The sequence below is a fragment of the Vigna unguiculata genome, chromosome 6, assembly GCF_004118075.2.
Source record: "Vigna unguiculata cultivar IT97K-499-35 chromosome 6, ASM411807v1, whole genome shotgun sequence".
NCBI classification, from domain to species: Eukaryota; Viridiplantae; Streptophyta; class Magnoliopsida; order Fabales; family Fabaceae; genus Vigna; species Vigna unguiculata.
Window position 1 is genome coordinate 27,338,259 of NC_040284.1, and position 14,088 is coordinate 27,352,346.

Sequence of the window (14,088 nt, forward strand, 5' to 3'; positions counted from 1 at the left end):
AAAATTCAAATCATACTTCATAACAGTGAAATGGTAAATAATATATGGTTGATAGATAGTGAATTTTGTTTAATTAAATTTAAATTTTAAAAGGTATGAAATATGGTACCCGCCCTCAACTGCTAAGGTGCTAACCATTTTTTTTGTACTATATTTGTACTTGTTGTGTGGCAGGTAGGGTATAAATATTGTTGTTTTTTAATATTTAAAAAAAATATCTTCATAAAAAAATTATTTTTATTTATTTTAGAATTTTACTTTTACGAGTAATATTTGTTATGTTTTTCTTTATATTTTTTTTTACCGTTTCTTATTTTAGATTATTATATTGTCATTTTAAGAATAATTTATATTTCTCATAATATAAATACTAGTATAGTTGTTATGTTTTATTTTTATACCTTACAGCTATGTATTTGTTCTTTATTACTATTTTCATTTACATGCATTTGTTTAATAAAATAGAGTTACAGAGGACAGATATTTAAAGATTACATTTGAGTAAGAGTGGATGAGAAATAGATATAACATTTTGAAAGTTATGTAATTTAATTTATTTGATATAAAATAAGAAGAGGTGGAAATGAACATAAATAAATGAGTTTGATTAGGATCAATATCTTTATGAGCACCAATATATATTAATTCGGATTGACTTAATGGAGATGGAGTTTAAAATGGATCAATTCAAATATCAAATACACATTAAATAGAAAATTTAAAACAAATTCAACATCTAACTCATTCACAGAATTAAGAATGTCAGAAAAGAACACTGCACAATTGTTTTCCTTTTTAAAATATAAAAACAAAGCAGTTCCCTGACAGTGTATTTAATAAAAACTTGATTTGACCCAAACCAGAACAAATAAATTTGGGTTGAATTTTTGTAGTGATTAGATCAGACATAACCTCACTCATTTAAATCATTCAAGTAGAAATCGGATCAACCATTATGTCAATATTAAAAAACTAACTTGAAAGAAGAAAATGGTTTTCTATGCGGGTACATTATATAAAACAAATTAATAATAATCAAACTTAAAATATATTATATAAATAATATAACTAATGATAATGAGAAAAAGGATGAAGACATCATTAATAGTCAAACTAGTATCGCATGACAGACTACAAGATAAAATACAAGATCTTATGAATGGAATAAAAAGGACAAGAAAATAAACTTTGAAAAATTTCCAGGCCACCGAACATTATTCGGCTCCAGATAAAAATCAGAACTCTAGTTTCTATTGCACGTTCACAACAATTTTGGTCATCGCCTTACACTGACTCTACTTCTTCCTTTTGTAAATCTTAGCCAAAAAGGACTTCAATACAGCTTGAACGGCTTTGCTAGGATGAGCTTCAATGGAGGTTACAAGCTTCTCATAGCTGCTGCTCTCATACTCCTCAAATGCACCCTATTCATTCGGATTCAGAGTAAATAATCCAAGGAAAATCAACATCAATCATGATGTGCTAGCTAGATACTTGCAACTAAATTATTAATGAGCTAGATATAGATGAAGTTCAAACCTTAAGATTAAGCTCGTTATACAGGGCCTTTACTTTAGCAACATTTTCCGGGTCTGCATTCCCATAGTTGTCCTGAAAACAGCAAAAATTAGTGATTTAGTGCAGTGTAATCACAGGAAAATGCAGGATATATTAAGATGATCACTTACATATAGAACTTTCTTTTGTTGCTCGTTGCTAAGTTCCAAAGCTTTCGCAACTAACCAAGAGCATTTAAAATCTTCAATATCTGTACCTATCTGATCCCATAGATAAATTGAATGAGATTAAAGAGAACTTGATGTTTCCAGTATCCATTAATTATTTAGGTTGCTCACCTTTCCAATAGTCTCAGGATCCCCAAAGCAATCCAAATAATCATCCTAAAAGTAGAGGGGAAAGGGGAAGAGAAAAGATACGTCAAAATACAGTTTTTATGAAATATTTTAAGCTGATAGTGAAAGCATACAATATACATACATCATTCTAGAGTCTAAATGACCTTAAGAGAAGCGGTCAAACCTATACTAGGAAAGTATTACCTGTACTTGAAAGTAGGTTCCCATCTCAACAAGAATCTTCTTCACATCAACATGGTTATCCAGATTCTCACCCGCCATGAGCAATGCACATGCAACCTGTGTAAGGAGATATATACATAGATAAATAGCAGATCGTATATTAGAGTGGCCCACAGGACTGTTGGAAATGAATCAAACAGATAATAAAAACACAACTTCTAAGAGACACTCATTAAGAACATATCAAACTTTCAATTCAGTTGTATTATAGGACCATTTGAAATGAATCAGATAGATAATAATAGAAAAACTACATTTAAGTGATAACTCTTTAGAAACATATCGAACTTTCAATCCAGAAGGGGGTCAAAAGAAAAGATGTGATTTCAAACTGAATAACACATTACATGCATTTTATTATCTGTTTCCCAGTTTAATCAGAAAATTATTAATGATTCTAGCAGTGTAAAATAGTGAGCGACTGATAGCTATTTGGCACTAGCATTTCTAAGAAAAGGACAAGGAGAAAACCAAAAATAGCGAGGTTATACCAAAAGAGGATCATAATACTTACTGGGAGGTAAAATGAATAATAAGCAGTCTTGTACTGAACAATACGCCGATGCCTGCAGAAAATTATATCCATATGCTATCATTAGTATTGATTTCTGAAGACAGAAAAGGATAAGGGACAAGAAACTGAAGAGAAAATATATAGATTGCATTGAAACATAGCACATTGCTAGCTAGCAAGAAGAGAAGTAACTAGTAACAAGCAAGTTTCACACCATATTCTTCACCACTCACAGCCAAAAAAGAACTGGCGTTATTCATTTCGGAAATTTTAACCAGTGCTCACAAAATTTTGCTGAAGGATAGCAAGCAAAGTAGCAGACTTACTAGCCATGTTTCATTTAAATCCTAAAGATAGCCACGTCTATATGTAATAGGCATGTGCAGAGACAAAGAGGCAAAGCAAGCAGATATCTCTCGTCTGGTGTTAGCTTCCAGTCAGGTTTTACGGAATACTCTTGATTGCACTCTATAGAAAGGATGTGATTTGCTCTCTGGCAGAATAATTTATCCTTCTTTTATAGTTGTTTAAGTCACATTTACATATGATCCATGATTTCATGTTTGTCAAAAAAGTGGTTAAGCAATAATAATTTCTCTCCAATTGTTCTCCTTGTTTTCCCGTACTCACAGAGTTAATGTGTACTTGGACAGGTCTTTTTCTCCTTGCAGTGTGGTAATCAGATCTATCATCTGTCCTGAAGCAGTCTGGAACTCAACCTAAAGGAAAAAGAGCAAGATGGTCACATTTAAGCATATTGACAAGAATAAACCCACATAATTTAAACTTTGACATCTGAATTGTACTACCTCATTAAACAAATCAAGAAGATCAACGTAATACGGCTTTCCCCTGAAATGTTTCTTAAGAATGCGTGGAATATGGTTTCTTAGTAAAACTCCATCATTTGCTGCAATCAACCCAACCTACACGATACAATAATTAGAGATTAATAGATTATCAGTGATAACTACTTAAGCAGAACAGCAGCATAAAAATAACACAATGGGTCGTGTCTATTTTTCTACAAACCTTGGGCACTCTATACCAGCACGGCTGACCCCTACGTGTGTGAGAATTATCCATAATGTCATCAAGGACAAGAAAATACGCCTGAAGCTGCAAAACTCAACAACATACTATTTTAAGACCCCCCAATGGCATCATCACAGTAAACTCTGAAACCATTAGAATTAGTTTAATCATTTAAACAAGAAAAGCAAAAGCATTCAACAGCCATACCCATTCAATACACCAACCAAGAGCACTAGCAAGGAAAATTTCGTCATCATTTAATGCCTGTCCTTCTTTCAACAGTCTGTAGCTATCAATGACTGAAAGTCCCCGGTTCAACTTTCCTGCAGTTATAATCAATCTTTTTATCAATACTCTTTATCTCTTTTTAACAGTGCTTCAGAAAAGAACACCCCCTCCACTCAGTTCTTTCCTAAAAAGGAATGCAACAGACACAATAAACTAAAAACTAACTCAACACAAACACAAGAAATTCTCAAGCCACACCTCCTGGCACATTGTAGTCCAGCATCTGCAATAAATTGTAATACATAACACAGTAAGTAACACAACAATTCATAACATACATTTCAATGAAATAGCAAACACCTGTAACGTAACAGACACAAGTAATGGTATAACTTTTGGACCAACATCCCACAACAAACTCCATTGATTCTGAGAAAATTTTGGACCAACATCACACCAACCCTCTAATTAATCTAAACGAAACATTTTTTTAAACCACATATATTCTTCACTAAATATATTTCTACTCGAACTAGATAAAAAAAAATTACTATCGCCGTAAGGCTCTTTTAAACTTTAACTCGAGATTACTGAATAAGTCGACTAAACTGATGTCCTGATCTACTACTATGGCCTTTTAATATTAAACTGCTTTGAATTGAATCTGAGAAATTTTTGGACCAACGTCACATCAACCTAAAGTCAATCCAAATGAAACATTTTTTTGAACCACATACATTCTTCACTAAATATATTTCTCCTCGAACCACATATAAAAAAACTACTATTGCCGTAAAGCTCTTTTAAAATTTAACTCAAGATTAGTGATTAAGTTGACTAAACTTATGTCTGCTGATCTACTACTACGGACTTCTAACATTAAACTGCTTCGAATCTGAGAAATATTTAGACCAACGTCACATCAACCTCAAATTTATCCAAATGCAACACTTTTTTTAAACCACACATATTCTTCACTAAATATAATTGTACTCGATCCAGATAAAAAAAAAAATCACCATGGCCATAAAGCCGTTTTAAAATTTAACTCGAGATTACTGATTAAGTTGATTAAACTTATGCCTACAAAAAAAAAAGTTGATTAAACTTATGTCTGCTAATCTACTAGTATGGCCTTTTAATATTAAACTCCCAATTAGTGGTTGATCTACTCAATCAGTGTTCAATGAAAGACATGCCAGCTCCGTAATTAAACCAAATCCACTCTCCTTTTTGGAAATAGTAATTACATAACTCTTCAACAACTACGATTAAATCAGAATGCCGAAACTCGTAAAACTAAAATGAAAAAAAAGATGCATACCCGGTCAACCCATTGGCGAGCGTCATCGGAGAATTCGAAAGCGGGGTCGTGGAGGAGTTCGGCTTTGAGAACGGAATAGACGTTCAAGAATGTGGACTTAAGATCCGCCATGATCAGACGAAGAATTAATCACTTAATGGAGGTTAAAAATCAGAACAGAGAAATTTGGGTTGGTGTTTCAAAATGTGTTCTTGGAATTTTGAGATTATATATATGAAATGGAGACAAAGAGGGGAAGTGAGGACTCTAAGGAAGGAGGCGCTATTCGCCCTGCATGTGAGTGTGTCTTCTGTCGCACGTGTGTAATGCAATTATACAACCCAGGTACCAAAGAAACACCCACAAAAATATAAAACTAGCTTTGTTTTGCTTTATTTATTTATTTATTTTAATTGTACCCTTTGATATTAGTATAAAGTTATAGCTTAAATTACCATCATTTGCCACTCCTAACTCTCTTTCGTCTCTTTTGCCAACAACCATCTACTTTGTCTTCTTCAAATCACTGTTCAATTAAATTCCATTGAATTTTCGTGTTACTTAAATTAAGGAAGTTTCCAAGTTGTTAGGTATAATAATTATAAAAACAGGAATACCTATCTTAATAATAGTATTTGAACGTTGCTAAATATCCGTCTTTCAAAATTTATGATTATAAATATTAATTTAAACAGATAAAAGATTTAACACAATCTATATTTTCAATATCGGAAGTACATTTATAGTCTTCAAAGTCTATTGAATGGTTTACCTATAATTGTTCTGGAATTTTTCATCGTCGTGTGAATTTTGCTGATGACAGATTATTTTATATTTTTTACAAAAAATAGATAAAGCTCGAATATGAAATTCATACAATTTTTTTTACCGGTGTTTAACAATGTGATTTTTAATAGTTTTACATTAACATTTCAAATTAATATCCTTGAAATAATAATAATAATAATAAAGTACTTAAAATAATAAAGAAAAAATTGGCCACGACGCCCTCGTTTGTTCTCCACGTGAACCCCACGAGAACTGTGCGCGAATTGCAAGATATGGTCCACGGCGTCTCCAAAATTCTAAACCCCTAGATCCAACGGTGAATATTAAGCCAGTTGGTCAAGTTGGGGAGGTCAAGATGAATCTGGCGGTTGAGGAAAAACTTGAGATATCTGTATTTTTATATGATTATATATGATTGATGAATATAATTTTTTTCGTGTTTTTAAATTAGATAAATTTATTTCTTTAAATTTAAATTATATTATTATTTGATAAAGTATATAATTTTGTACATATCTTAATTAAAAATAACTGAATAATATTGATTAAACATAAATAAATAACACCTTATTTTATTAATTAATTATTTAATATTTAATCTCTGAGCGTATGGTTCACGTGGCATCTTTATTAAATAGATCTTCGCTGTATATCCATGTCATTATCAATACTTTATATTCTGGCCCCTACCTTTAGCAATAGTATGTTAAAAAATTATTAATTAGTGGATAAAAAAATAATGTCCGCTTATATGACTTTTAATATATTTTCATAAAATTTTATTAGTATAAATAGAACCAAGGTCACATTGTTTAAATAAAATAATTGTAATTAAAAAATCCAATAAAAATATAAGTCATATTCTACACTATAAAATCTATACTTTGTAATATAAAAAAACAACATGTATTGATGTCAATATTTCGAATATTACATTATATTATTGTAGGTAAACTATTTCTCTAATAAAACTATATTATTTTTATATCTTGTAAGTGACCTATTTGAGTCTAAGTCTGCATGGTACACGTGGTATTTATTTAATAGATCTTTGAATCTGTTGTTATAGTGAAATTGTTGGAGGATAATTGTATTTAAGACCCCAAAACAGCACATATTTAGCATAGAATGTTACTAATCCAAGTGTAATAGTATTTTATATTTTTTTCTTTAATCTTATACTCATGAATTTTATCTAAATTTAAATTTGCATATATATATATATATATATATATATATATATATATATATATATATATATATGGTAAAGACATTAGACTTGCTATTCATATTAATAAGAAAAGAAGTTTGAACCTTCCAGCAGAATTATCCCAAATTGCTAGTAATATCAATACTTAAAGAAAGAGAAATTCAAATTTTTTCACTAAAATATACTGAGTAAGGTCTATCTATTTTTCTGCCTTTTATTTTAAGGGTTGCCACAATCGATTGGGTCTAAGGGCTGACCCAAAAAGAGGATTTAGACCTAATTTGCCCTAGTCTCACCCATTCCCTTCACTTTACAGAAAACGTAGTCGTCATGCTCCCTATTATCTCTAAGAGCTCTGTTAGGGTTTAACCCCAATCTCGATCCAATGAGCCCAACTTCGTCTTCTTGATTCGTGTATGTATTCTACGACTTCCTCATTCCTTTTCTGTTCGTATGCTCGTGTTCCTAACTAGGGTTTCGTTGTGAACCATTTTAAAAACTCGCTCTGCTTTTCTGTTCCAGCTTGTTCGTCTGTCCCTGGAACTGTTGCGTCCCCGCTGTTGGAGTCGAACCCTTCCTCTAGCTATTTCCAGGTAAAGGAAGCTAGGATTTCATGTCTTTAAGATTATTTTGCATGTGGTTGGTCTATTTCGTGATCTTGCATATTTGTATGATGTTGTGATGGTGTGACCATGTGTGTGCCTTGAATATTTGTTTGGTTCTTGACTCTGCACGCGTGAGAACAGGCGGAGTTATGTTGAACTCGCCCAGGCGAGCGGGTTGGTCGCTCAAAACGAAAGCTCTCGCCTGAGCGAGCGCAGCAACAACTCACCCCCTTCTCAGATTCGAGGGCTCGCCTAAGCGAAGGCCACTCGCCTGAGCGAGTTGGGCTAGCTTGAGCGAGACCTTAACGTGCTCTCTGTTTGCAGTCTCGCTCAGGCGAGAGCAAGTAGCTTGAGCGAGGGGTTTCTCTCGCCTGAGCGAAAGCTTTTTAGCTTGAGTGAGATTGGCAGAGTTGAGTGCATATACGTATGTTTTACATGATTGGTTGATGGGTGTTTTGTGTAACATCCCAAGGGAATATTACTTAAAAATAAATAATAAAAGAAAATAATTATATTAATAGTCGTCTCGATAAAAATCTCAACGCGGGAAAATTTAATTTCATGAAAGCACGCGCCAAAACTTATAACATAATTAGTCAATTGTTACAAGTTTCCATTATTCGTGTTCAAAATAAAAACGTAAAGTAATACATGTAAGAGAAAATCCTAGCTCTAATCTCATGCTAGCCCTCACTCCGCCATCTGAACATCCTCAGCACCACCTGTATCAACATTTGCTCCCGTGTAACGAATTACACGATCATCGCCACACACAAACAGAAAGGGTGAGCTGAGAAAATAAAATAACAAGCATATAAAACACAAGATAAATCGTTTACCCATCGTATTCATTATATATAATTCTTGGCCAAGACCTTAACCCCAAGACTTATCAGTCTTCAAATCATACAATTGGTTAGCCTTGGACTCGGGAACATGATGCTCACACGAACCTGCCCACTCGTGGTCCTGCCTCTTTGAACCTCCCCGCTCGTAGTCCTGCTCTACGGACCTACCCGCCCGTAGTCCAACACATGTGATCCACCAGCCCCCGTACCTCCCCGCACGTGGCATCTCTCAACGTGAGCACGGAACATACGAACATACCTCGCTCGTATCCCCACGTGAGAGTAACTAGATATGAACCTCCCCGTTCATATCATCACATGTCAAACACCATCCATGAACCTACCCGCTAATGGCACAGCATCTCCCGATCCAAGCAAAGCATCATTATCAATTTAAAACAACACCCTAGAAAGCAAAGAACAACGACATTTCCGCCTGGCTCGACCCAAACGCTGCCAGGCGAAACTGTTCCAGACCGCCTGGCGGTACCAACTCACCGCCAAGCGTCAGAGCACTTCCAGCGCCACTGTCTGATCGCTACCGCCTGGCGAAACACGCCGTGTCACCAGGCGCCACTCAAGGCATAACTCTCTCCTACTAAGGCTACCACCTGGCGGTATTCAGTGGACTGCTAGGCGCCATACCAATAGCTCCCTGCTACTGGTTTTGGCACCCAAAGTGGTTAATTATGCAATTCTAGAATACTTTAGAAGATATTGTACACTTGTTCTATCAGAGTTATTGATTTCCAACATTATCCCCTCCCAAGTATAGCTCCTGTACCTAAAATAGAGACATTTAGGCACTCTCTCTCGTTACTCTCTCACGGTCAACCACTACTGTAGTAACAACACACTCCATTGTCTATCATAAGCACTCAGTTCAGAAACATTATCAACCCTCTTCTCATCATACTTATCTCACGTTGTACTGCCACGCATCTTGTTCCACTTAACATTACATAATCACATGACTTACATCTAAGCTCACAAGTCTCCAAAACACATAAAACCCACAACACACCATCAAGGATATTTAACAACAATTATACAGAATTCTAAGCTTTCAAATCTTGATCCATTGACTAATGTTATCTAATTTCTTCCTTTAAATAACTCAACTCTCAACAACCCATCGCATGAACATACTATCAACCACTCTCCACTCCCATGCTCTCTTACCTAAGCATATTAATCCTTACTGTGTCCTCCTGTAATTACCTATATCCCTCTTAGTCTCTCCTCTCACGACCACTCGAAAACAACACGCATTACGCCACTGCTCCCGTCATCGCCTGGCGGTAAGCTAGACGTCGCCAGGCGGTAAGCTAGACGCCGCCAGGCGGCATACCAGAACCCAGGAAAATATCCAGGTTGCTGCACCTGCAACCAGCCAAGTTGGCCAAAATCCGACTTATACTACCCAGACAATGTCACACCATAAATCATACTTAATTTACTGACCCAGTTTCCATTGATGTACTGTCCTCAAATTCGTACTCACCATGAACCCTAATACCTCAACTCGGGTTCTACCATTCCAATAGCCCCACTCCATTCATATTAACATATAAAGGTATTCTTATACACCATTAGATCCCAATTCTAATCAGTCTATACATTCAATACATAAAATCATAATCAGAAGTCTCAATGACCCTGCACAGAACACAAGTCAACAACAAGCACAAACACTGACGCGCCGCCTGGCGGATATTCATCCCTGCCAGGCGGTTTAAGCAACCAGAACCCAAAATTACACACAGACAGTCGAACCGCCTGGCGGCTCATGCATGCCCGCCAGGCGGTTTCGGGGCAGAACCCAGAAATCACGAAAAACAGCGCATATCAGTCAGATAATCCATGCAATTACGATCGTACAAGGCACAACAGAGTGTATACTATTAATAGCACGCAAAAACAACTCCCCTTACTTGGATTCCTTGCTAAATTCGGGTTGGTGTGCTTATCCCTTCACCAAAACCTCCCTAGCCTTTGCTTTCCACTCCAACCTTTGCGATTTCAGCCTCACTACCTTACTCTATCAGCCCCAATCCTCTGGAAAAAACTTTGCTTATGATTACCACGAACCCTCAATGTTATTTTCTCCTCTTTTAACCTTCTCTCTCACTACCACTCTCACTTAATTGCTCCTTTAGTGGCTTACACGAATTTTAAATAAAAATGACACTAAGGCTAACCAAATGTTTAATTAACTCTCTGTTTTCCAGCCCTTAGGTTACCTCTCCCTTGGCTGCTAGGTTTCTAACCCTTCCATATTCATGCACAAGGAAAAATTTGACAAAAAGGAATTATTTAGTTCTCACCAAGGTTTGAACCCACACTCATACACATACCTAACCAAGGCCAAACCATTCAATCAATCCTTATTTCATGATAAGTCCTACAATTCTAAGAGTTTATCATGACACCACGCATTCAATATATAATTACATAAAATGCATAATTTAATAACATCCAAGTGACACACATAGAACTCAAACCCAAGTCCTCACACACAATAAAGTACTCTCAACCACTTGAGCTAGTACTTTTCCACGTCATAGTCCCTCACATTTATTGCTTTAAATGTTCTCATTACCCGTCCTAATTAAATAATTAACTAAATAACTATTTAATTTTCCCGGGTCTTACATTTTGAACCGCTCAAGTTATGATGTTATATATATACTCCATATGTTATATTAAGGCTGTAAGTTGATGTGTTTGGCATGAGATTGGTATGATATATTCTTGGATAGTTGGTCGTTTTCACCAATATTGGCATGAATTGATATGCATGGAAATTATATGATTGGTTGATGAAACATAGACAGGGTATGAGTAGGACGTAATCCCATGACCCTTGTAGCGGGGGCTCGTGGTGGTGCCTCATCATATGGACATAATTTCATGGGTACTCCTAGGGGGAGTCCACGGTGGTGCCTCAGCTATTGGACCTAATTCCATGAACCTCAAGGTGAGAGTTCATGGTGGTGCCTTAACATAAGGACGTAATTTCACGCGAGTATCGTGGTGGTGCCTCAAGGCCAAGACGTAATTCCACGAAGGCCACGTGGTGGTGCCTCTTGTAAGGGTGTAATTCCGCGAAGGCCTTGTGGTGATGCCTCAGTGCTAGGACGTAATTCCACTGCCTTGTGGTGGTGCCTCATTTTACGTATCCGTATAGTCAATTCTTGGAGTCTCAAATGAATTGGTAATCTATGTGTGAATGTGTGTTATTTGTGTCTGACTTTGAAACTGCATGTTGACTGTTGTGATATAAGATTTCTTTACACTAGTTTACCCTTTCGCTTGCTTGTATGTTGTGTGTGGTTTCCTCTATTGCGATGATCATCAATTTTATTGATGTGAGCATATGTGAGAACCCATGACAGTGGTAGTGATGATAGGGATGATACAGCTTGATGGACTGGACGGGTATTGGGCTCACTATAGGACCCATCGCTGAAGGATTTTATTAGTTATGATTCTCTTATCTGTACAAGACCTAATACAATTATTTCACCAGTATACTTTGTTTTAGGCCGTGTGTGGCCTCTTTTATGTAATATGGATATGTTTGGGATACTGTGTACTTCATATTCCAAATCTTCGTACTCTCTGGATATTTATGTATATGACGTTGTTTTATTAAATGAGATTTATCTATTTAATTGGGACTGAGAAATTTAAGTGTAAATATGGTGTAGAAATCATAAAATAAACTATAGAAGAAAAAAATATTTATAAATATATTATTTGAAGGTTTTTCTTATTATAAATAGTATTAATCTCCTAAAAGAATTTGATTTAGATTTTATTGTTGTTTATAAAATTCATCAAGTATACATTAAAAATAATAAAAATATACCATGTTGGGGATAAAGATAAAAGTAAAACAAAAAAACAAAAAAATAATAATAATTAATAATTCTTTAAAGAAAAATGTCCGGTTGATAATGATTTAAATAATAATGATTGATAATTTTTTAAAGAATGAGGCAAGTTGATAGTGATTTAGATGGTAAAATAATTTATTTTGGTAAAGTGTTTTTTTAATATTAAAGCTTGAATAGTAAATAAAATAAAAAAATAGTTTATACTAATCTCAAGTCAATATTAGTGGGATGTATCACTATTTGAAATATTGTTTATCCTTTTAGCATGAAACTCTTTCATGATTTTATCTTTAAAAGATAATTGAAGAAAGATTGTGCTTTGACCTTGAAATGATGTGGGATGTTCTTTGAAATACCACAGTGACAAAATATTATTTTCCTATGATAACAATATAAAATTCTAAATCAAGATTCGTCTTTTATCTTCTCAAGTAGAATGTTAGAAATTTAGGATATTAGTTTGTTGTTGTGTGTTTGTTTTTAATTTTGAGAAACTGAATTAATATTTGAGAAAAAAAAATACAACAAATACATACTTTAAACAAATATATAAGTTTTATTTATATTTAAGATGTTATATCTTAACACTTGAAAAAATAGCTTTGTTTATGTTTAAGACGTTATAACTTAACACATAAAAGAGTTCTAAAACAGTATTATTAATTAGGAGAAATGTCATTAAACTTACAAAATTCTTAATAATTGTGGATACTTTGGAAATTAAATAACAAATATAAATTGATTACTATTTTAGTTACCTAAAAATATGTTTTAGCAAATTATATATAAATCGTAATATCTCAATTTAGTAGATGATCTTACTGATTAAAACATTACATTATTGATTAAAAAAAACATAAACAAACATATAACACTTCTAAATAGGTGGTTTAGTACTTTCTCAAAATATACCTTCTCAATTTACTTGATTTGATTTTCTTTCCTTTATTTTCTACTATTGTTTTGGGCTACTTCTTCTACAAAAAGAAGTGTTTTATTGCTAGTTTTGAGATTCTCAGGAAATCTAGAAAGTTTTTGTTGTATTTTGGGAGTCTTGTGCAACACACACTGTGGATATATCTTTAAGGGCAGTGAATCTACACGTTTTAGGAAGTGCTCATTTGTTCATGATTCGTAAATTTTTCAACAAAGATTTAGGAACCCGTGGAATTTAATTCTGAGTGATGCTCAACGCAAAGTTTAGGCGCCCACCACCAAATTTGTAACGCTTAGCACGAACCCCTTAAAGCTTACTAACAAGAAAGTGTCTAGTGATCTCGGGTTCTAGAGCTCATTGACTTGAGTCCAACACTATTAAAAAGATTCAGCTTCTAATTTGACATAGATAGGTTATCCAGGGAAATATAGCTCTTTCTTAGTTAAAATATCTTGTTTAGCTCAAAAATAACCCTCATGTATAGCAAATTGGATAATCGTAATCAAATCAATCAGTTCCACATAGAAAATTTTCATTTCAACCAAAATCAATAGTTTTAAGCATTAATACATCAAATCAATTTCATCAATTTTAAACAAATCAAACATTATAATTAAT

The 14,088-nt window shown here is 34.3% G+C and overlaps 1 protein-coding gene across 1 annotated transcript; it reads right to left on the bottom strand.

Moving 5' to 3' along the window:
• Positions 1–1,075: 1,075 nt before the first annotated feature.
• LOC114186764 (farnesyl pyrophosphate synthase 1) lies at positions 1,076–5,506 on the bottom strand. Its single transcript, XM_028074772.1, has 12 exons — positions 5,201–5,506; positions 4,135–4,159; positions 3,856–3,971; positions 3,646–3,732; positions 3,423–3,539; positions 3,244–3,332; positions 2,614–2,665; positions 2,061–2,156; positions 1,857–1,901; positions 1,689–1,778; positions 1,540–1,611; positions 1,076–1,424 (listed from the first exon to the last, which is right to left on the bottom strand). The coding sequence occupies exons 1-12, from the start codon at positions 5,309–5,311 to the stop codon at positions 1,296–1,298; spliced, it is 1,029 nt and encodes a 342-aa protein (XP_027930573.1). The 5' UTR covers positions 5,312–5,506; the 3' UTR covers positions 1,076–1,295.
• Between the last annotated feature and the right edge of the window lie 8,582 nt (positions 5,507–14,088).

Excerpts from the sequence above, each read along its gene's own strand:
- LOC114186764 (XM_028074772.1), bottom strand. The coding sequence starts at position 5,311 with ATGGCGGATCTTAAGTCCACATTCTTGAACGTCTATTCCGTTCTCAAA. Across the intron at positions 3,540-3,645 it reads GCTGGTATAGAGTGCCCAAG|GTTGGGTTGATTGCAGCAAA; the intron begins GTTTGTAGAAAA and ends TGTATCGTGTAG. Across the intron at positions 3,333-3,422 it reads TTCTTGATTTGTTTAATGAG|GTTGAGTTCCAGACTGCTTC; the intron begins GTAGTACAATTC and ends TTTTTCCTTTAG.